We start from the raw sequence: 23,074 nt of genomic DNA, 5'->3' as shown, positions 1-23,074 counted from the left end.
GTGACTGCGCGGTGTCAACACGTCATTTCAGTTTCATTTTTGTATTCATAGTTACAAATGAAATGTTTAACCTTTTGAGCGGTATCCGGTTTGGTCCCATATATGGGATTTTTATTTATGTGCTCCTGAGAGTACGGTCCCAGATATGGAATTTAGAATGTTCAGTGACGTGACATAACTGCCAGATTCAAATTGTGCTTTCGCGCGTTGGTTGGTGCTGAACCAGAGAGGGACGCGCTCGGCGCTGTCATATATCACAACTATGCATTGTTTTCAACCTAATAATGTTTATTTTAGGTTTCAGATATTTAAATACACATAAGCACTAGTAAAACAATACATTTGGAGTTTGTAAAATACGCACTGATGTCTGTGGAAGCAGCAATAACAATCTATTCAAATATAATTTGACGACGTGTGTTATTCACATCAGGCAAACATAGTGGAAGTAACTATAAAGTTTACTCTATTCTTCTCGGAGTTCACCGGACACTTTCTTGCATGTACTTCGGGAGAAACTGATGACAGACAGGACTCTCTGAACTGAGTCGCAAAGAAACATGGTGGCGCCCATCTCACGTCACGATCAAGATTATTTATAAAGGTTTTTAAACGACCAAACACACTAACTTACACATTTTTGAGAATTGGAATATAAGATAGTTGATGACATGGTAAGCAACTTTGTGAATATTTTGAAATAAAAAAGGAAAAAGGAAATTAAGGCGATCTGATCATACAGTGTTATTGTGGCTGCGGTGTGTCACGTGACAAATATGACGCATCGCCATGGAAACATTAAGCGGGAATGTTATAAAATAACAGTCACCTTGAAAAAAACAATTGCAGCCACTAATGCAGGGATAACCTGCCGAATGGATTTCTCTTCTTTTCTTTTTACAGATTGCAAAGTGGCACTTTTATATCTTTTCTATTTTTGAAATTAGTAAAAATTTTGACAGCTGCACTTTTATTTTCTCTATTTTTTTAATTTCATGCAAGTTATGATGACACAGCTGCACTTTTATTTTCTTTACTTTTGAACTTTCTGTTATTTTATGTATATAGTTTGTATTTTAGATACAACTTGTTACTCTGATACTACTTGTTAGTTCAATAAATTGGAACATGTTAAGCTTGTTGCGCATTTCATTAGCATTGTGTTGGGGCGATGGGGGCAGGTGGGGCTTTAAAATTCCCCCTTGTCTAAAGTGGGGAATGACCAAAAAAGTTTGAGAACCACTGACTTATAGGGATGTGCCCAAATCCAAATCCGGTATTCAGAAAGGTAATGATGTGTACTACGGCAACCGTAAAGGGAATAAATATATTTCAGTGCTTTCAGGGGTCCAGTTGATATTCTGGTCACTTTTTTTTCCCAAGAGCATTTTACCAATTCCAAACCACCTCAATCTTAATAACTACTATTGATTTTGTATTTAATCATTTATAAGTGATATATAATTGTCCAGGAAGGCTGAAAGTCAAAAACTCCTTATTTCAGGTGTGCAGAATTATTAGGCAGGTTTTCTTTTACAGATAAAACGATCCAAAAAAGAGATTGAACTCAAGAATAAAAGAAAAAAATATATATTAAATGCCCATGAGAAGGATGCAATACTAATACAATAACAGAATTAGCAAAGTTAAGGCATGACCATTGGGCAGCAAAATGCTCATTGGGTCAGCACGGTCAGAAAAAATAGGTGGAGAAGAAAAGACACGTTAACAGCAACAGAAATAAGAATTAATTTGAAGAATTAGGTGAGAAACCACCAGGAACCATTTAGTCTCCAGCACCATCATTTTCCAGAACTGCAACATTCCTGGAGTTTCCAGAAGTGGAATGTGTCAGGCTCTCAGAGACTTTGCTTGGGTAAAAAATTCTCTAAAATGGCCCTCACTTAATAAGAAAAACATGCTGAAGTGTTGTGAAATACATGAAGACTGTTTATTTATTTATTTATTTATTTATTTTTTATGGGCTTTATGGACCGATAAGTTGAGAGTGACTCTTGAAGCTCCAGCATCACATCCTCTTGTACCACTGTTTGAAGAATTTAGAATTTAGTAAGTTTTAGGAGCTCATTTTTAATCAATCCTGCAAGACAAACTTTTCAGGATAGGAGAAAATGAGCTCCCAAAATTAACTGCCAGATTCAGATTCAAAATTAACTGTGATTCTGGTTCTTCAAGTGTCACTCACAACTTATCTGAAAAAAATAAAATAATGATAATTATACTCTTGGCCATGGCAGCAAAATTAGCAGCTTCTAGATCTTGTTGGTCCGATTTTTGTCAAGACAAACTCAAATTTAGCTGCTGGCAGCTCTCCTCTTTCTTTTCCTTTCTTTTCCTTTCTTTCTTTTCCTTTCTTTCTTTTCCTTTCTTTCTTTCTTTCTTTCTTTCTTTCTTTCTTTCTTTCTTTCTTTCTTTCTTTCTTTCTTTCTTTCTTTCTTTCTTTCTTTCTTTCTTTCTTTCTTTCTTTCTTTCTTTCTTTCTTTCTTTCTTTGTTGCGCTTTTATTGAGTAGGTCATCCAATAACAGAAATGAGTGGTTTATATCAATGAAGTTTTGCGGCTGCTGGGCAATCAACCCTGGTTGTAGAGTAAATTAAGACACTGTGGAAAATATATTTTTTATAATATAATTGACCCTTAAAAAGGCCAGTCAAGACATAGCCAGTTAGTCACATGCATGATACGTTTGAGCGTGAGGTTGCCGGTTCTCGCACTCATTTCGAACTTATATAAAATATCCAGGGTTTGATTTAGTTTGCAATTGGGATTTTTTTTATTTTTTTTATAAGATCCCATGAGTCCTGATAAATGCAATTTAAACTATATCTGAAGTGCTTCTTGTTGGAAAGCACTCTACAATAATTTTTTTTCTATTGGGCTGTTTTTTTTTTTCTTTTGTTAAAAGCTTTCAAATTATTCAGCAGTGTCCCATGTAGGTTTCTCCTGCTTGTATTTTATGTGGTGACCACTTGGAGGTGCTCTGGGAATATACTTTTCTTTCTTGGTTTTCTTCCCTGACGCGATATGTTGCAAATTTAAACAAGTTTGCAAAGAGTTCCATGTCTTTATTTAACCCTTGTGAATCAATAAAAAAAATGGCAGAAGTTTATGAAAACGATTTATGAACAATATTTTATATTATGAATATTTTATATATCAAACATGTTGAACTCTAAACCTGCTAGAAAATCAAAGCCATAAATCTAAACAAGTTGTGTTCCAAATTTGAGGTTGATATCTCAAATTATCTTTCAGTAAAATTTTGTTTGGGCGCAGTACCAAATTTCCCCCATTAGATGCCAGCAAAACTCCGCTGGTACACACAGTGGTTGGATTTGTGATTTGCAGTAGAGTTTCTCTCTCTCAATTTTTACAAGAACACACGCACAATTTTTTTTTATGACACTCATACAAACCACACTCTGACATCTATACCAACACACCCACACAATTATAGCTGCATTATTTATCCAATTGGCTCTATAATATGCAGAAGCAGAAAACGGGAATAAAGCAAGTATTTGCTTTATAGACTCTTTATAGACCAAACCTGAAAAAATGGCACCATCCGCTAAAAAATTATAATTTGAAGCCTTGCCAACAGAATGAAAGCCTATTAACAAAAATCACATAATTTTACAGTTAAACGGCACTGCGGTTAAAAATAGCAGTTTTAATGGGTTTCAGTGGGGACGTTTTTGTCCAAACTGTGCTGATTGTTTCACTTTTTATACCTAGTGTAAAATCGATTCATTAAAGGAAATGAGAGTGGAATATTAAAATTCCAATAAAAATGCACACTTGAGACAAAACTTATGCAGTTAGAATTAACACAGGCAAACTTATCAAAAAAAACAAACCAAAACTAAAATGGACAAAAATGTCCATAAGGGTGCACAAGGCACATAACGCAGTGAAACAGCCCTTGCATAGAGTGAATAATCAATTCTCGAGTCATCAATATCAACCAATTCAGCACCACCGCCATGGACAGCACCTGGTAACGTCGCACGTAAGAAGGTACCTTAAACAGCCTCCTAAGGTATAGTTCGGGGACAGTGTTGTGCAAGTTACTTCCAAACTGTAATACATTACAGATTAATTGTTACTGTTATTTAAAAGTAATTCCTTACCTTACAATATTACTGTCTCAGAATTGTAATGCGTTACATAACTGTATTACTTTTGAGTTACTTTCACCAAAATAACTACAGAAGTAGAACTTAACATTCTAAAATGACAAAATGCACTAGAGCCCTGCACGGGCCTCAATTTTAGGCCATAGCCCGGCCCGTGTCCGACAGCTAATCAGAATTACCGACCCGAGCCAGTCTTTTTTTTTTCCCCTTATCCCAAAACGGCTCATGTTTCAGCTATTAAAATAGTTCAGTTTTGTATGTAAAGGCAAAGTGTTTATATTTCGTTTCGTTTTTTTATTAAGCTCATTTAGAAAAACGTTTGGAGCATTTTTTGTTCTTTAAATGTTTTTTTTTTATCTTAAAGTAACGACCAAGCGGCCAGCGGCAGACCGGCAGGCATGTTTGATCAATTTAACCTTTTCAAATCATCATGACTTGCCTAAAATAAAATCTATAGATATATTAAAACAGTTCAAGCATATAACAATGTTTAAACGTTAAACCTAGATAAATGTGCGCTGCATCCAGTAGTTTGTGCGCAGAGTGGAAGCTAAAGCGCAGGACATGGAGGCACCAGCGCAATCACTTGCAATTTTTTTTCAATGGAAACAACTTGCGCTGTACTTTTTGCTCATAAAGGTAAGAGTAATACATCATTTGTAACTGCAAAGGGTGTACTTTTATTTGTGTGCACTCACAATATCAACAAAACGTCGTGCTTTTATCTTGAACAGGAGCGCTTCGCAAAAATGAACCGAAAGTCAGCAAATACATGCCTCACCGACATGATCAATATATCTATAGAAAGTGTTAAATTACTAAAATAACGAAATAAATAAAAACAAAAACTATTTAATATCATCGTTATCCGTGAAGATGCACTTCTCTCTAAAGGCACGTCTAACGAGGAGATGGCGAATCTTTACTATTTCCCCCCCCGGACACATTCATGGTAATTACTTTTGCTGGGGCTTTTTCTTTATTGCGTGTATTTGAAGGCAGAAATCTTCAGCTGTGCTGACGGCTCGCTGCTGCTGCGGGACACTAAACACAGTCCAGCCGCTCTTGACAGTCACGGTCTCGTGTTGTTTCCGCCAGCGCAGTAATTTTTTCATCAATAATTGACGGATGTCTAAAATATAAAGTTAAGGAGAAGCCTAAAACAGGCCTGAGGCCCGCCCCGCATCTGAACTATGACGTGAATATTGGCCCGAAACCCGGCCCTAGGGACGTAAAAAAGTCGGATCCGACTTTTAAATTAAATTTGAAAAATAAATAGATTTTGGGCTAAAAGTGTGTTGTAACGCAAGCGTTACTGAACATGTACAGAGTAAAATATTACTTAAAATAGAGTAGTAATGCCTTACACTACTGCGTTACATCAAAAAGTAATTTGTAACTGTAATACATTACTTTTGTAACGCGTTACTCCCAACACTGTTCGGGGAACACGTCTAGAACAGGTACACCTTTAGTTAAGGCATACCTTTAGAGTCTTCATAGAGTACTAAGAGACGGCGTTATCGGGAACCCAGCCCATAGTAAAAGCTTCTGTTTTGGACTGCAGTAGATTTTGTGAGACACTGTAGATGTGTTTCGCCTGCAACTCAAGGCACTTTGTGGGACACCGAAATCACACAGCTGTTCCCCTATACAAAGAACTGGACTCCACATATCTGTCCTTCATAGTCAGCCAGACTGCAAGGAAAGATGGTTCATGTGGATGTTTTACTGATGCACACCTTTAATCCTCTTAGAAAGTTCAGGACTGATTAATCTGCTTGAGTTGTGCTGTAATTATATAACTTTCATATCTGTTTGTATGAAATCCTGATGAAAGGTGTAAATCCCAGGTAATCTTGTTCTAAAGTTTATGAAAAAGGAGGGGTCAGAGAGAGATGTTTTAAAGCTTTAGACTTCACAAAGTCCCAAAATGAACTTTGTATTGGCTGTGATCTGATCTACAATCAGGGATAAGAAGCATAATAAAATGTACAATAAAACTGTACCTCACGCATCACCGCTGTCCTACAGAAATTTATGATAGTGTAACTATGAGTCATAGTTTAACCGTCTACCTGGCCAAAATGCATGGTGGTTATTATTTTACAACTTTGTTTTTATTATAGATGGACTGTTGAGATATGTAAAGAAACTTTGGCGTGTGACCATTTATGATGTTATGTTTATCAACGTTATCTCTCGACCAATTCGTACGTATTTTATGAGGTGGCTAAATCGTACGACCTCACTCGTATGATTTGTCTAGACCCCAGTGAGGGGTAGGTTTAGGAGAGGGGTTAGGGGTGGTCCTTTGTACAAATTCCTATGAAATAGCATGCTTGTGAAATATGTACAAATTGCCACGAGATTAAAAAATTACCACCTCATGAAAACACTCTGCAGGCACAGTTTTTGTTTGTTGTTGGTTGCTTTAAGTTATGAAGTCATGCAGTAGGCTAACCTTTGTTTATATTACACAATTAATTATTTCTTGTTGATTTTTATAGATATTTTGTGGTTGAGTCAAACATTATGTTCATAAAACGTTAGTGTTCCTCTCTATGTGCAAAATAGACATTTGTCTGTTTCATAGTCAGCAAATTTGGATTTAGCTCATCTCAAAGACATTGAAATAATGGGAACAAAATATGAGTCATAATTCAGTGAGACAGTAGATCCATTATGTACTTTTAAATTTGTATAGACTGAGTTTATATCAATCAGTCAGAATTCTGTTCTCAGCAATTCTGTGATTTTTAATCATGTACGTACATGCACTTAGTTTTTATTGGTTTTATTTGGTCTTGAAAAAGAATTATGCAATTTTCTATAAGAGTTTAAATCTCTAACTCTAAAAATGGTATGTGATGTAACCAAGTCAAGAGTTCTTACTTTTAATGAGGCTATTTTCTGTTTTGTAATACCGGAACTGTTGTTTCACCCTGACATTTTTGACCTTATGGCCCTTAATTGAATCGAATTGAATATTTAATTTAACCAATTTTTTTATTTCATATTTCACAGAAATGTACAGTAAATAGTCTAATAATTATGATATTCTATCCTTTTGTAGTTAGTATTAAAACAGTAAAACTTTTTTGCCGTTGAGAAAACATTGTATTGTTTTGAACACAAACCTTTTGCTTTTTATGCATGATTACATCGCATTTTCTCCCATTTTGGCTGAGGAGCACACAATTTTGTGGTCTAGTATGTAAAAGGGCTGGTGGAAGTACTGTACAGGGGTATTATGCTTAAACCCTCTCCATGCAATTTGTTTCTGCGAACTGATTTTTTTTTTTTTTTTTTTAACATACCAATCATTTTGATTTTCCAAACTACAAGATAACCTTATGGGCATATTCTGCAAATAATTTCTAAAGGTTTAATGATTTCTAAAGGTTTAAAATTGTGTACGGAACACCACAACTGTGACAAACTTCTTGGTTAAACATTAAAGCACACTAGTGTGATTTTAAAAAGTGCATTTATTTCATATTTTATTTAATAGTGACAGCGTTTTCCAGAAATAATGCTGTTTTTACAAAACCTGTCCTAATGTCTGAAACCCATCCTAATATGTACAGACATTTTGGAGGTTTATATATTTTGGAAGGGTGATCCATGAACTGGAGAGATGCTGAGCTTTGCTGTCAGCATTGGGCATAAAGCCAGATTGCTCCAGGTGCTTGATTTAATGAATCATAAAAAAAATAGCTTTTGCCTTTTGATGAGAATGCCTCAGAGCTCTTCATCAGAATTTAGAGTAGTTTAGCTTTTCATAAACAAGAGACAAAGTTAAGTCAGGTTATGATAAAAAATATTAGTTGCAAGCCTTACTTTTTTGTGTGTAAACTTGGCTGTAAAACACATTTCCTCCTGTTCCAGCTCACCTTGACTTGTCTTCCTGAGCACTTTGGCAAATGTATTTGGGTCAGAATGCTGCGTTGTGAGGGTTGGGATGCCTGGAAATTATGACATTATCTTACCGCGTGCAAAACTCCCTGAAATATGCTTGGCTCAAGTTTTAAGCAGGTTCCTACGTGGTAAATACGTTGTTTGATGCCTCTTCCTTCTTGAAAATATTCACTTATTTATTTATGTTTAATTAAATATCTGATCCTGTTGTTCAAACTCTGGAGTATGGTGCTAGCAACACCAAGGTCATGCAGTTTATAAGTCATTTTGGATACATTCATTTGAAATAAGAAGCATAATTGTTGGAAATATATTTCTTCAATGTTTTAAGTTTTTATCAAACAAAATACATAGTCTACACAACTTTTTTGGTAGTGTACAACATTTCAGAGAGATTGTTATTCCAGTATTTAAATGAGCTGCCAATTTATTGCAAACCATTTTCTTAGCTAACATTTTCTTTCCCCCAGATCATTTATACCTGCTCCAGTCAGATGATGTCATCAGGTCCAAACTAACAATTTTTGGCTGGCATAGTCTCATGAAGCTAGACTTGGTCCAGTCTTCCTGTCCGAGATCAAACACACGATGTAACCAATCTGTACCACTAGACTTCCACTTCCTCTCATAGGTTTTAAATCACTACTGCAAACACACTTTAAAACTCAACTGTGTAGGGGTATAGTCTCAGAGTTGTCAAGTAATATTTATTTATTTATTTATTTATTTTAAATTTCGTTACATATTTATTACCGGTACTATGTGATATGCCACATGCATTTCCCTGGTCCCAGGTGGAGTTGACCTCATGCCTTTTCCATAAGGTCTTATGGCAATGTTTTCCTTAAGATCTGGGTCTTCTCACATGGGTTTGGTTTTCATTTGTGGATCATTGCAGCTCTTTTATTCTACTCCACAGGAAAGTGTGTAGTATCATGAATCACTTTCTTTAAAACAGAGGGAGTTCCCTTCCAGTTAGAGAACACACTGGGCCTCAATTTGTGTACATTCGTGGGGAGGGGAACCTCTACCTCTACCCTTCCATTGTTGTACAACGAGGTGCTACTCTGCTTCGCCAGCCTTTCAACTCTTTTTGACAATAGAAAGAAAGGACGCTTATGTCATACGGTGTGGTGTAGTGTTTGTGATGGCAACAATAGCAAAAAAAAAAATATTTTTCTTCAAGGCCAAATGTGTACTGTATTCAAATTCTGAGTTTCACTTTCAGTGTAAGTGTATCTTTAGACATAATAACCTTTAAAATCATACACACAATAAAAATGTATATTTCAGAAGGACAAGGAAGAGTAAAATTACTTGAATTAATCTGCAGTCTATCTGGTAAATGAATGAGCACTGCAAGCGGTGCGGATCACTCTGTTGATTATTATGAAAGCAATCTAGTTTTGTCTTCATGCACACATTTTTATGTGTTGACACAGCCCACACCCTCCCCCCCCATAAAACAAATTAGAATAAATTCAAAAGCAAGAATTATATGTGATTGGTCATGGTACGTGCAGCACATGCAGCCATTCATGTTTATGTTTATAATGATATTTCAGTCACATTTAGTTCGGGTTTCATTTGTTATTTTTTTATTTTGAAGCTCCAGTTTTGTTTTGCTTCTTAGAACTGCACAATTTGGTCAATTTTGTGATGTGTATATCAACATGACTTTGGGAAGACTGTTGTGCAAATTGCCAAATGCACATTACAAGCAACTGAAGCCCAGAGCAGATGCAGAGATGAATTTGTGTTGAGCAGCATTTACGGTGCACTGAACCAGATCATGTGCAAATGAACAAAGTGGAGTGCATATTTATTTAATTAAATTGCAGACCATGCAATATCGTGCAGTACAATCTTCAAATTGCAAATTTTGGTTTTATTTTGATTAATCGTGCTACCCTATCTGCTTTGGTAATAAACAGTTTGTTGTCTTGGATTTCTCCAATGATGTTTCCACTAACGTGTTTATCATTTTGAGGTAGAAAAAGCCCTCAGATGTATTTGCTTGTCTAGAAAGATTCTATCTGTATGAGAAAAGGGCTTGTTTTGTTCAGTGAGTGCTGGAGGGGGTGAAGGGGTAACCTCAAATGAACTGAGAGTGGAGGAAGATTTGTGGATTTATTTAACATAGCATTTTAAAAATTAAAATAACATGATGATAGCATGATTATAATAACAAAGGGGATTTAACAGTATCAAATGCAACATTAATAAAGATTCATGCTGAGATTGAAAATTCAGTCAAAATGAGATGACATTCATGGGTATTTATCTTTAATGAGGTTGAAAAATAAAGAGTGACGTCAGCCAAAAGGCAAGGTGTTTTAGAGTTGGAATAAGTTACTACATTATAACGAATGTAGTAATGCATTGGCAGTAATGGATATGCAACCATGTGTTAAATATTTTTATAAACAGTGCAGTGCTATTCCTAATGTGATCTTTTCCTGTAATGTTCCCAGATTGAACTCCATGTTGATCTCATCTTTCTTTCAGCCGGATAACATCCTCTACCCACCCTCGATGCTCTTCCGCAAGTCCAGCAACCCAGAGGTTTCTCACGGCTGCACTTTAGCACTGAAATTCAAACGACAACTCAGTGAAGATGGCAAACAGCTCCGGAGAGGAAGTCTAGGGGGCGCTCTTACAGGTAACACCCTGACCTTTGTGTACAGCCAGATGTAAAGAGTCGGGGTGTAATGGTTCAGCTTAATCACAGTTCGAATAATCACGTTTCGATACTCGATATGTTTGCTATGTTTAGGGAAAAAACTATACTGTCAAATAAAACTAAAGAAAATAAGAACAAATAATCTGACTACAAGCAGCAGCACAAGTAAATACAATAAGGCAAAGATACAAATAAAAGTGATTTTCAGGTTTTCACTCGACTGGTTTGCTCAAAGGTTTTTTTAGTTTTTTTTTTCTTCCCCATAGCTGTTGTTGTAATGTATTGGGAAGCCAGAATGCGTATCTATCAAAAGAAACATGCATTAGCCGAACTCTGTCTGTTTTACGTGTTATTTATAACAAACGATATTACAGATGCATTGTCAGATTTAAGTTGAGCTGAGGTGCAAATGCGTGCTGAACTGTGTCTGGAGAAAGGCAAAAGGAGCCGTTACACCCCTAGTAAAGCGGTTCATATTGGGCAACTTCATATTTTTATAATCCATGATGATAATGTGATTCATTTGAAATGAACGGCAACCATTTTTATTTTAGATAAACTATAAAAAAAATTCGTTCCTGTTCTTTTCTCAATACACTGTAAATAAATGGCAATCTCCAACTACATTTTTGAGTGACATCTAAATTTGGCCTAATTGATTTTCTGTGAATTGAATTTTATCAATTGTGGCAACAGTTTACTAACATTGGCTTAACAGAAATAATATAATCAGCCAATAGAAAAATGTAGTTTACCAAACAATGTTGTTGGAGCAGTTAAATATTTTAAATTGTAGTAACAGTTGTTTACTTCTCACTGCCCCCACCAAATATTAAAACCAGAAATGCATAATAAAAACAGAACCCAGATAACAGTGTTGACATTTTTAATCACTTCAAAAATCTAATAAAAGAAAATAAATAAATCAAACACATCATCTTATTTTGAACAAGAAAAAACACTGAATACATCCAATAAGTCATCTGCATAACAGGATATCTTGATTAAAATAATAATAAAAATTACAGTGTACTTTTAAATGGCAAGGATTGTTGTAGAGCGAGAGGAACTAAAATACAAACATGCATATAAAACAAATGAACTACTGTATATAGTGCCATTCATTAGAAACATAATTTATTATAAATCTAAACAAATTTATCTAAACAGAAACTAAAAATATCAGCATATGGGAAATACAGTATACAAATAAATGATTTGTTTTGTTTGCTTGACATTATTCACATTATATAAGTCATTCCAAACTGATAGGAAATTATTTAGTTTTTGGAACACAAATTAAGATATTTTTTATCTTATTTTGAACATTTAGATTTTTGTCCATTTTAAAAGTCTGTTCACTCTGAGAAATAATAATTAAAAAAAAAATCTATATGAGCTGAACAGTTTTCACATATAAACAATGATCAGCCATTCAGATTTGCACTGTAAAAAATGAAAAGTTGACTTAACTTCAAATTTCAAGGCAACTTGCTGCACAGCTTTTTTGAGTTTACTCCACTTTGGACCAAGTTGTTCACTCAACCCAAGTCACTGAGTAAAGTCACATGTCTCTTTTTTGTTCAGCTAACACAGTTTTGTTCGTTAAAAAGACTTGTAATGCTTTTCCAATGTGTCTCAAATTATGTTCTGTGAACTTTTTTACTTTTTTACAAATGTCAAACATTAGTGGATAAGTTGGTGTAATAGGTAGACGTTATTGTCTTTGTTTGTAAGACAACTTACAAGACTAAGATATGCAGAAAACGAATAAAAGTGGCTGAACATACTCTAGGCCTCAACTAGACACTAACCTCAAGAACGGTGGCAATCAATAAATATTAAATAGATGAGCCCTTTACATCACAATACAACAAATAACTTACAATAATGATAAAACAACAACAAAAAAAGTTTAAATGAAAACAGCAAAAGAATAATCCTGTAACAGTAACTGCATAATTTATTCATGCTGCAATGCATGCTGGGAACTCACAAAGCCTTAACATTTCAACAATATGAAATTCTTTCAGACAACTGTGTTTGACTAGTTGGAACAACATTTGGGGTAATTTTGTTGGTCTGACAAGGGTTTTTATGTAGTTCCAAGAAAATAGCATTTTTTTAGTATATGAGACTATGAGAAAGTCTGAGAACTGAGACTATGAGAACTGACTATGTGCAGTTGCATTTTTTTACAGTGTGGTAATGGAAGCTCAAGCATGCTTGCTTGACACTTGAGAACCAATGAGCTTCATTCTCGCATGACATAACAGCACCTTTGAGGACCTTTCATCATATAAAGTGATTGTGTCTCTTTAGAAGACTTGGATTAAACCGCTTTGTTCATATGGGTTTATTTACTTGTTTTTTTAGTTTTTGGTGAACAGACTTTCTGTGGAGGGACAGAATTAGATTCTATCAGATTTCAAATGATCCTTTTGTGTTCTCAAGATGAGAGCGAGAAATAGAGTTTTTGAAATAGGGCTGTCAAAGGATTAATCCTGATTAATCACATCCAAAATAAGTTTGTGTCTACAAAATATGTGTGTGTACACACACAAAATACATATAAGAACAAAAAAAGTATGAATATTTTTCAAATATATTCATGGATGTGTTTGCATTTTTATGTACATAATACATGTGCACTGTATATATTTATTATGTAAACAAACTTTTATTTTGGATGCGATTTATTTGCAATGAATCGTTTGAGAGCCCTAGCTTGAAATTAACAAAATGGCCAAATATTTCAGAACATATAGTGCCGTTTTATTTTTAATAATTTTCTTTTTTGGATTTGGCTCTTCAAAGCATCGTGCTGTTTTCATTAGACTGGATATTGCAATCACCGTATTCGACTACTTTCTGTGTCATTCCGTGCCAACTCCATGTCAGCTCCCTTTTAAATGCAATAAGTATCAGCTGTATACAGTGTAACCCACATTTGGTTTCTGACCACTGAAAATGGGTAATATTCAACAACTGCGATTCCACACGGCCACACTGATTCCAATATCTCTGGCAGTGAACTTTAGAGGTCCTTGAAAATGAAGATTCAAAAGCAAAGGTTATTGGGAACCATAATCTAAAAAGATATTAAGACATATTAAGTAACTTTTATACTTGTTGAGTTAAAGGCACACAACTTTGGAAAAAAAATATTTTGATGTAGCGAAACAAGATACATTTGTAGTTTAAACATTACCTGTTCTTCAGACATTCTCTTTGAAAGAAATGCAGCATCATGTGAATGCAAAGTTACCCACATTTGGTTTTTGACCACTGAAAATGTTTACATTATTGAGATTCCAATATTGCTGGAATGGAACCATATAGAGCCTTAAAAATGAATATGCCAAAAGGAAAGTTTAAGACCCAAAATCTAAAAGATCATTACGATATCTTTAAAACTTCTTGAGTTACAGGCATGCAAACTTTGGAGAAAAAACTTGAAAAGTGCTTTTTCCATTTTTTTTTTTTTTTTTTTTTTTTTTTTTTAATGGTCACCACTGGCATATAATGCAACAAAGATTGCTAGTCAACAGATTTTACTAATAGACCTACCAGTCTCCGTGTAAAAATAACACAATGATGCTGCCATCTTTCTAAAGTCATTTTTACCCCGCTGTGGTCTGGCTTCGAATCCCAGGTGAAAATTGTCATTTACAAAACAGTGGATTACTCAGTAAATATACATTTAATGACATTTAATATTTTGGCTTTCAAAATAAAAAATTTGAGCCAGAGAAGATTCTGAAATTTGGTTGATTTGACACAGAATGACCCTTCTGTTCTATTTGGTGTTTGTCTTGCCGTTTCCCGGGGTATGACATGTTGAATCAGGTATATAGGACACAATGTTGAAATGTGCTGAGGGTGTCTAGCTGGCATTTCCTCAGTTCTGTGGATGATGACTATGTGGAAGCTGTTTCGCATTGAGCAGGAACTGCAATTTTCCTCCTACGCGTCCTGTTTTTTTTTTGACCTGGCTCTGTGACCATGTAGAGCCCACAAACACATAAATATGGGTTAGCCATAGGTTGTCCGGGAGACGATGCTATAGCTGAACTAAAAGTCTCTCTCTTTTATTGGTTAAAAGGATCATCTCTCATCTCTCCTACACTGAAAACTGCAAAGTGATCCATTCTCCTCAGTTTTTTGTCTATTTAATTCAATCAAATTCAGTTCAGTTTTCTAGTATATGTACTTCAAAACCCTATTATTTTTCCCATTTTTATTACTCCGTATACCTTTCAGCCGTGAGGTTTTGTTAGTTGCCAGGGAGAAGATTGTTCTGTATTTAGTATGAAAGGACAAACAGCTGCTGCTTCATATGTAAAGGGCATTAGAAATACAGACAAAATTTAATCCTGAAGAATACTTGAAAAATAAAACAAACTGAAGAGCAGGATAGATACGCATGGACAAACACGTAATGCAAATGGTCAGATAAATCCATTTTAATCACATGGAGAAGTTCTGTTTAATACATTTGATTGCATTTTGTATTTGTAATAATCATCTGTTATATTGTCTTGACTCAAATTAATTGAAATGAACACTATGATGATGCTTTTGTCATGGCCTTACAACCCCTGCTGTTCTCTCTCTCTCTCTCTCTCTCTCTCTCTCTCTCTCTCTCTTTTTATCTTTTCAGTTTTATCTTGCTTTGCGTGGACGAGCACCACTCACATTTTGTTCAGAAAATGTTAAATTGTACTCATTTTACCAGTATTTTACCAATCTCTTTGCTACAGTAATGCATTATTTGCTATATAAGCAGTTATTTGGAAATAATTCCTCAAATATGTGCTTCTCTCAGACAGCCTACAAAACCATTTAAAATAACGAGCCGCAGTTGTACGCAGCACCTAATGCACCGTGAAAACAATTCCTGAAATATAAGATCACAAAAGTGTTAATTTATCATATCAAACTGTATATAATTTGGTTTTAACAGATTTAATTTAGTCTGACACGACTTCTCAGCCAACAAATTACATTTGGTATGGCAGCTCAGTGTTATGAAGGTATATTAGATTATCAATCAAAACTCTGAACAGATCGACGGGGGTCTGGAAAAGGATCAGTCAAGGTGAAGAGGCCGTCCACAGTGCTGTGATTTGCTGTGACACAGTGTGAAGGGCTCGAATATGAGCTGAATGTTGGTCTATTGGAGCTTCTTTCTTTTTTAGTGGATGTGTGAAGTCAGTTCTCCTCAAGTTCATGCTAGTGTCCTAGCACAGTTATTGCAGGAGTAGTTCTTCTCATTAATTATGAATATTATGCACTAATATTTGACAAACTGTGTCCCAATACATGTCCTTATTTTGAACAGTAGAGAAAAATAGGATCAGATGCCCCACTGGGCAATACTGGTGGTTTGTGACATTATTATTATTTTTTTTTATTAATTTAAATTTGAATTGTGTGTATACATTTTAGATTATGCCCCCTGAATTAGCATAGAAGTCCTCAAGCGGCATGTTGCTGCTAGTGTTATAATTTTATTAAAACCAATAATTAATTGGCTAATTTGGTGAAATCATTCAGTTCTAATTCACAGCGTTGCTGCAATGACATATTGTACTGTACCTTCAATAGAACATATGGGAAGATAAGTATATTCATATGATTGCATGTAAGTTTGTTTGCACAAAAATTATTCTGCCATGTTGTTCCAAAACTGCATGACTTCCTTTCTGCTGTTGATTTCGAAAGAAGACATTTTGAAGAATGTTTCAACAACTTTGGACCACATTGACCTTTATTGTATAGACTAAGAAAGAAGCACTGAGACATTTTTCAAAATATCTTTTGTGATGCACAAAAGAAAGTCAGTCATACAAGTTTGGAACAACATGAGGATGAGTAATTTGGCCATTTTTTGTGATCTTATTTTAATTTAAGTTCTGCATTTTTAGTACATTGTTTCATGCATGAGATGCTGCAAAAGTTACAACATGAGAGTGTAACAGTGAAACGTATCGGTGTAGTGCATTGTTTACATCGAAAAACAATGGCAAAGCAGCACAGTGGAGTGTATGAACCGTTCCAAATGTTTTTGTGCCTACCAAACATAAAATCAGTGTGTGCATTCACACAAATCATCTGTTATCTCACTGGACAGTATGACTTTTGCTCTTCCCCATTCACATGACTATAGATTTGGGTCATGTTGAATGCCATATGTTTGTTATGGCATGTCCATTATGATGCACCAGTGAGTCATTGGCTGTGAAGTAGTGAGGCACCCCCAGAATCCTCTCTGATCTTGTCTGAACAGATTAGATTAGTAAACACATTAACTTTTACGAACCTGTTTAGTATGCTACCACAGTACTTTTTGCTTACAGATATAATGTAATGTTTAAATGTAAGTAATATAAAATGTTTACTTTTTTTTTTTTTTTTTTTTTTTATTTTTTTTTACTCACAAACATCTTTTATTTCCCCCCCAGGGAAGTACCTGCTGCCATATGCCTCAACCCAGCAGACATGGTCCTCTACAGGCTCAGAGACCACCAACCTGGTGCGCATGCGCTCACAGACCCTTGGCAAATCTGCACCCTCTCTCACAGCCAGCTTGGTCAGTATACCACAAAAAAAAGTCTAACCTGATATCATATGGTGGATTCCCCACTCAGACACTAGGGAGCACTGCTGCATCACTTACACTACGAATAACATATTTTGACCTGTTCTGATGGACTCCACTATGATAAAGAATCCTTTAATTTCTATACACTTGACTATCAGGATATTGCTTTCATAGCATGTTGCAAAAACATAAAGAATCAGGCTTGAAATTAGAACAAAGTCTTATGAACTGATGAGAATGATTGATTAACTTGTTCTGACTAACTGAAAGATTAAGAAGGGAAATGTTAGCCCATTAATTAATTAGAAAAATATATGAAACTCAATCACAGTTAAAACGTCATTTTACAGATTTGGGGTGGGAGGAAGGGTTGTCTCTGGCCTTGTATACCTGCCCCTATCCTGCTTTTTTTCCCTTGCATAAAGTACAAACAAATGCCTCAAAACATATTGAATGACACTTTGCTGTATCAAACATGGTTCCAGTTTTTATGAACTGATGTCACGCCTCTCTTGCCAGGAAAAATCATGTTTTGTTGTCTATGGTTTGCAGCATTGATGCAACCATCATTGTGTGACCAGAGAATTAAATAGGACTGAAAGTGACATTTCACACAAAAACGAAAATGCTGTCAAAATCTACTTAGCTTCGTGTGTTTTAATTATTTCGCCGTTAGTTATTTAGTTATTTCGCAGAATGTCCCAGCTGCTCTATTCCTTATAATGAAAGTGGTGACCTGAGGCTGTCAAACGCCATAAAAGCACTGCATTTGACTCTTGTGAAGAGCAATATTTATAAATTGCTTAATATAAAGAAATTCAGGATTGTAGCAAGTTGGAGAAGCAGTCTGGATCAGTAAAATTGTTAAGTTTCTTTTGTCGCCTTCAGTTTTTTGTTGGCTGCATTGTTCACCTAAAAACACCTAAAAACTAAAATTATGTCATGGTTTGCTCACTCTTGTCATTCCAGTTCCATAAGACTTCAGTTAATTATTGGAACACAAATGAAGATATTTTTTTAAATTCTTTCATTATTTTTGTCCATCCATGATCTCCATGCAAAATGGAACGGTTGGATTTCTATAGATTATTATTATTTTTTTTTTATTATTTTTTTAAGGAATTTTTGTTATTGGTTTCGTGGACTTTCAATGGATGGACAAATCAGTTTAATAATACTTAAAATACATGACAGAACGTGATGTAAAGTGAAGTCTAATGACAGTCAATGAGGATCCGTTTTCTTTTCTTATTTCTTTTGTTTTTTTACATTTTTGAGTGTAGATAGTGTGAAGTAAATAATTATTTAATACCAATGTTTTTGATTTTTCAATTGCATCATTAAATTGTATAATACCTCAGCATTGCTCACTTGAAAAAAAAGTGAGCAAATCTCAAACTTAGTACATATATTAAGACCTGGCAGAGGAGCTATGATGATGTTAACACAGCCATATTCCTATTCCAATTTTTGGACCAAATATCTTCAAGATTAGAGGAGTTTTTGAAACATTATTTTTGTCTGTGTTGAGCTGGAAGCTGTGATGATATTCTGAGAAACTGCCATGTCTTATTTGCCTCTCCTGAGCCGTGGCAAACAGAGGTCCAGGTTCCATGTTGGGCGCCTGATTGAAATTAATGACCGCAGAGAGCAGGGTCAATGCTGCAACAAACAATGTCATTTACTTAGCGGCCGTATCCAATCTGCTTTCATTGTGGCCTCCTGGGTCTCTCTCCCTCTTCCCTCCTGAAATAAACAGCCTTTGACCAGCTTAAATAACCAGTTAAAACCATACTACTGGTTTCCTGTGTTAGGTATGCTGCTGAGGGTTGGAAAACAAGAACTAAATTGTATTCAGAACCAGTTCTGTTAAAATAAAAATAATGCTAAGAAGAAATTAATGAATAATGCTTGAACAAATGCTTATTACATTTGGTCCCATTGTTGGCTCTTGTATGTCTTCAGTGAATGACTCATGATTTTTTTTTTTCTCTCCAGTGTAGATAGAACACCGCTTTCAGACTGGACATAATATAATTCTTGAATGTGATTTATTGAATCCATCAAAAAGACTCTGAAAGAGTCTAATGGATCACAAAGTTACTAAATAGGTCTGATTTTTGACTTGCTAAACTGCATTTACTGTGTTAAATGTAGCACGTGGCTTTGAGTGTCTGCTAAATGAATACACTTGAATGTAAATGTGCAATGCAGAGAGACTGTAGTGTAATTGGAAACTTTTCCCCATACATTAATGCTACTTTTCAAATGTCTCTTTTGAATTTTGTTTTACCCCTTTCCCAGACCCAGATTAAAAACTTCAATTTTAAGAAAGATTGAAATATTCATTAATATTGAACTATTCATGAATATTTTCTAATTACTTTTCAGGAGTCATTTCCATCACAACCAACAATTTTTCTAATATTTTATGCAAAAAAAAAAAAAAAAACCAAACAACAACAAAAAAAAAACTTTTATTGTGCAGCATTTCCAATAAAGCTGTAGTTTTGAGCAAAATATGAAGGAAAAACTCTTTCAGTTTGAAACTGTTGAAAATGCTTCATTATTGTATTTGTTTAGGATACTAAAAACTGCTGATTACTCTTTCCAAGATAAGGGAGTCACTGTTTTATTCCAAAAATGTTACAAATGTAATTTATACCATGTCCATGTCCATTACAAAATGATAGTGAACATAATATATAATGTGAGATTTAAAGGAAATGAGATTTCAGGGGAAAAAAGGCATAATTTCCTTTGTTTATGTGTGTGTTTGCAGTTGCTTTACAAAAAAAAAAAGAAAGAATAGAATCATGTGTCTCTCTCTCTCTGTGTTTGGCATCGTCTCCGCTGCTTTGGCTTTATCAGGCCGTTAACATGACCCTACTTCTAAATCGGCCTCCCTGAAAATCAATGATGGCGGGGCCTTCCCGCTTTGCGTTTACTCCTATTGAATTGCTAATGGCCTTTTCCCCTGCGCCATGCCTACTCTAGCTTTTTGGATTTTCCCCCTCCTGCAAAATACAAAGGGAAGGAGTATGTCTTGGGAATGTTAACGCTGTTTAGTGAAAACGAGTGCCTGTGGACTAGGCTGACGGTTCATATGTGACCTTGGAAAGATATTCCTCACACACAGAGGGAGCTTATCCGTTTTCCCTTTGTAAACCTCATGTGGAGGGTATATGGGTTTTTGCTTTGGTCTGTTTGGATATTCAAGAAATTTGTAAACCGTATGTGTTGTTTGAGTCAGTTGGGATGAGATAAAATGTGGTTTTGTTGTTTTGTTTTTTTCTTCAGTGATCGTGGTAGATATCTCCTTTTATCAAGGGGATTTTGTGTTTACAGTGCTTTCTGCTTTTTATCATCTGTTTATTTTTAGTTCGTCTTCAGAACACATATTAAGGTATTTTTGATGAAATCCGAGAGCTTTCTGACCCTCCATAGAGAGTATGTAACTGATTAACACTTGAGTTGAAAAAAGCCCCAAAAACAGTCATTTTATTTATACAGTATTAATGTGTCTGGATGAACATGCAGTTTAATACTATATTAGTGTGTCAAGTTGCGACATTGCATAGCAACCGTAAACGATCTTTAGTCATGCAGTATTTACACTGGACATGTGAGACATGGCTGGACACGTTGAAATGAAATCACTCCTATTACAGTCAATTTTGCGGTCTACACTGGAAGAGCCCATCTGTTTGCAAAGTAGGCTATAGTTTTCTGTTATGTGTTGGACTTTGTAAATTGTGGTGGATATACAGTGGTGTAATTGGTGTAAAAAATCTTTACTGGTTGACATTTCTGTTATTGGAGTAAATGGAAAACAATCATACCAGATGACATCACAAATAATCTTTTTTTTATATAAACCATGGAAACCATGGATTTTTCTTGTGGAATATACAAAGAAATGTTACGCAATGAACGAATGTTGAACTCTGATCTTTTTTATACATTGAGAGTGGATGGTTACTAGTGACCATCAATATGACTAATGCATTTTCATCCAAGACTTCTAAAGCAAGAAACTTATTTATTTACACATATCGTGCCACCCTAGCTGTGAATATTAATTAATCTGAATATTATTTAGCATGTTATGTATAAATCTGTGTTCAAACCTCTAGGAGAGCTTTTCAGATATGCCCACCACCTTTTTCTCTTCAGTTTCTTTACTTTGAGATTTGTGCTCCATAAATCAAATTGTCCCAGCAGACCTCACACTGTCATATCTGAAACTGATGAATTATGCAATTTATTAGAAAGATTTTGAATCAACTCTGTGCTCTTTTGGCAGGTCCGCTTAGGGCGATTGCAGTTTTTATTAGGTTCCAGCATAGAATGCAAATTATGACTACAAAGGGATTGTTTATTAGTTATGACACTGAGTCACCAGAGTTAAAGGTCCCCTTAGAGAACATTTTCATCAGTTCCCAAATCCTGTCTGCGCTAAAAGATGTTTGGATAAATTATATCATATGTTGTATTATATATGAATATAATATTATATTGTACTTCTTTCCTTATAATAATTTGCAATGTTAACAATAGTTTGAGGCAAAATGTCATAGAGTCTACTATTATTGTTAATACTGTAAAACTAAATTATTCAATTTTCTTAAATGAATAATCATTTATTATCTCCAAATAGAATTTTGGTGGAAATTAGGGATTAACTGGTACTATAATACTGGTTTAAACCTAAAAGATGATTATTATTTCCATGTGGTTGATAACCAGTAAATAGACAATATTCAAGTTCTATGTTTTATTAAGAAATCACAACCCTATAATGTGCTGTATGAAAGAATGGATTTTCATTTATAGATTTCCTAAAGATGACATTTTAAATACTGTAAGATTAATTAAATATACAATATCAAATAGCTGTATATATTATAATGTATACTGAATATATACTGTATTTTCCAGAAAATAAGTTGCACGTGACTGACTAGTCACCAGGTCAAAATTGCCTTTTTTTTTTTTTTTCTTTTTGAAAGCGAGAAAGAAAGAACACTACGTCACATCAATGCATAAATCACATTCAGAATTAATGTAAAATACCAGTAAATAAACCAATGCTTATAAACGACCTTTTTAAAGACAATAGTTTCCTTTTGTCACAGCAAATCCTTTCAGTTTAACTCTGATCAGGGATGAAAGATCAAAAGTCATTTTTCATTATTAACAACATTTAAACACTTTTTTAAAAGCAAAACAGAAACTACTGTAATCCGCTGTTAATTGCATTATTTAAGTTACTTTGAAATAAAAGTCACTGCAAATTTGAGTAAAAAAGTGAAAATATGTTAGTATAATAAGTAACATAAATCAAACCTCTATGTTGTGAATCCCTTGTTGAAATTACCGTTATGGACCAGAGCAGAAATTTCTACAGTTGTCTTAGACTTTACAATTTCACACAAAAGGATGTTTATTAAATATTTAGCTTTGATGTTATATACCTTGAGGTCTTTTATTGCTGGCTTAAATCCAAGAGGAACTTGTCATGTGGATGTTTGCTGTGATACAGCTGGCACTTCACCATCTGTGTAGTTCACCATCTGAGTTTTTTTTTTTTTTGTGTTTGTAATAGTATAGTGCAAAGTCCTGACTTCATGTGGGTTTGTCCTCTCCTCCACCTCAATCTATTTCTCCCTTCAGCGAGAATTACAGCTCGTCATGGTGCACC

General features: G+C 34.8%; 1 protein-coding gene and 1 long non-coding RNA gene across 3 annotated transcripts in view; one reads left to right on the top strand and one right to left on the bottom strand.

The window, feature by feature from the left end:
* LOC306871955 (microtubule-associated serine/threonine-protein kinase 4-like) overlaps window positions 1-19,805 on the top strand; it is a 34,223-nt gene extending 14,418 nt beyond the window's left edge. Inside the window, exons 2-3 of the mRNA XM_079420240.1 lie at window positions 10,589-10,742; window positions 17,231-19,805. Coding sequence (XP_079276366.1) covers window positions 10,589-10,742; window positions 17,231-17,385 — 309 coding nt within the window. The 3' untranslated portion in view covers window positions 17,386-19,805. The remainder of the gene's footprint in view (window positions 1-10,588; window positions 10,743-17,230) is intronic.
* The window catches only part of LOC306870868, a 1,223,475-nt gene that overhangs the window by 602,711 nt on the left and 597,690 nt on the right, over window positions 1-23,074 (bottom strand). The gene's annotated exons all lie outside the window — the stretch shown is intronic.

The sequence above is a fragment of the Barbus barbus genome (assembly GCF_936440315.1).
Source record: "Barbus barbus genome assembly, chromosome: 6".
In the NCBI taxonomy this organism is placed as follows: domain Eukaryota; kingdom Metazoa; phylum Chordata; class Actinopteri; order Cypriniformes; family Cyprinidae; genus Barbus; species Barbus barbus.
The sequence above is the reverse complement of the archived record's forward strand: the minus strand, read 5'-3'. Positions and strand labels throughout refer to the sequence as shown.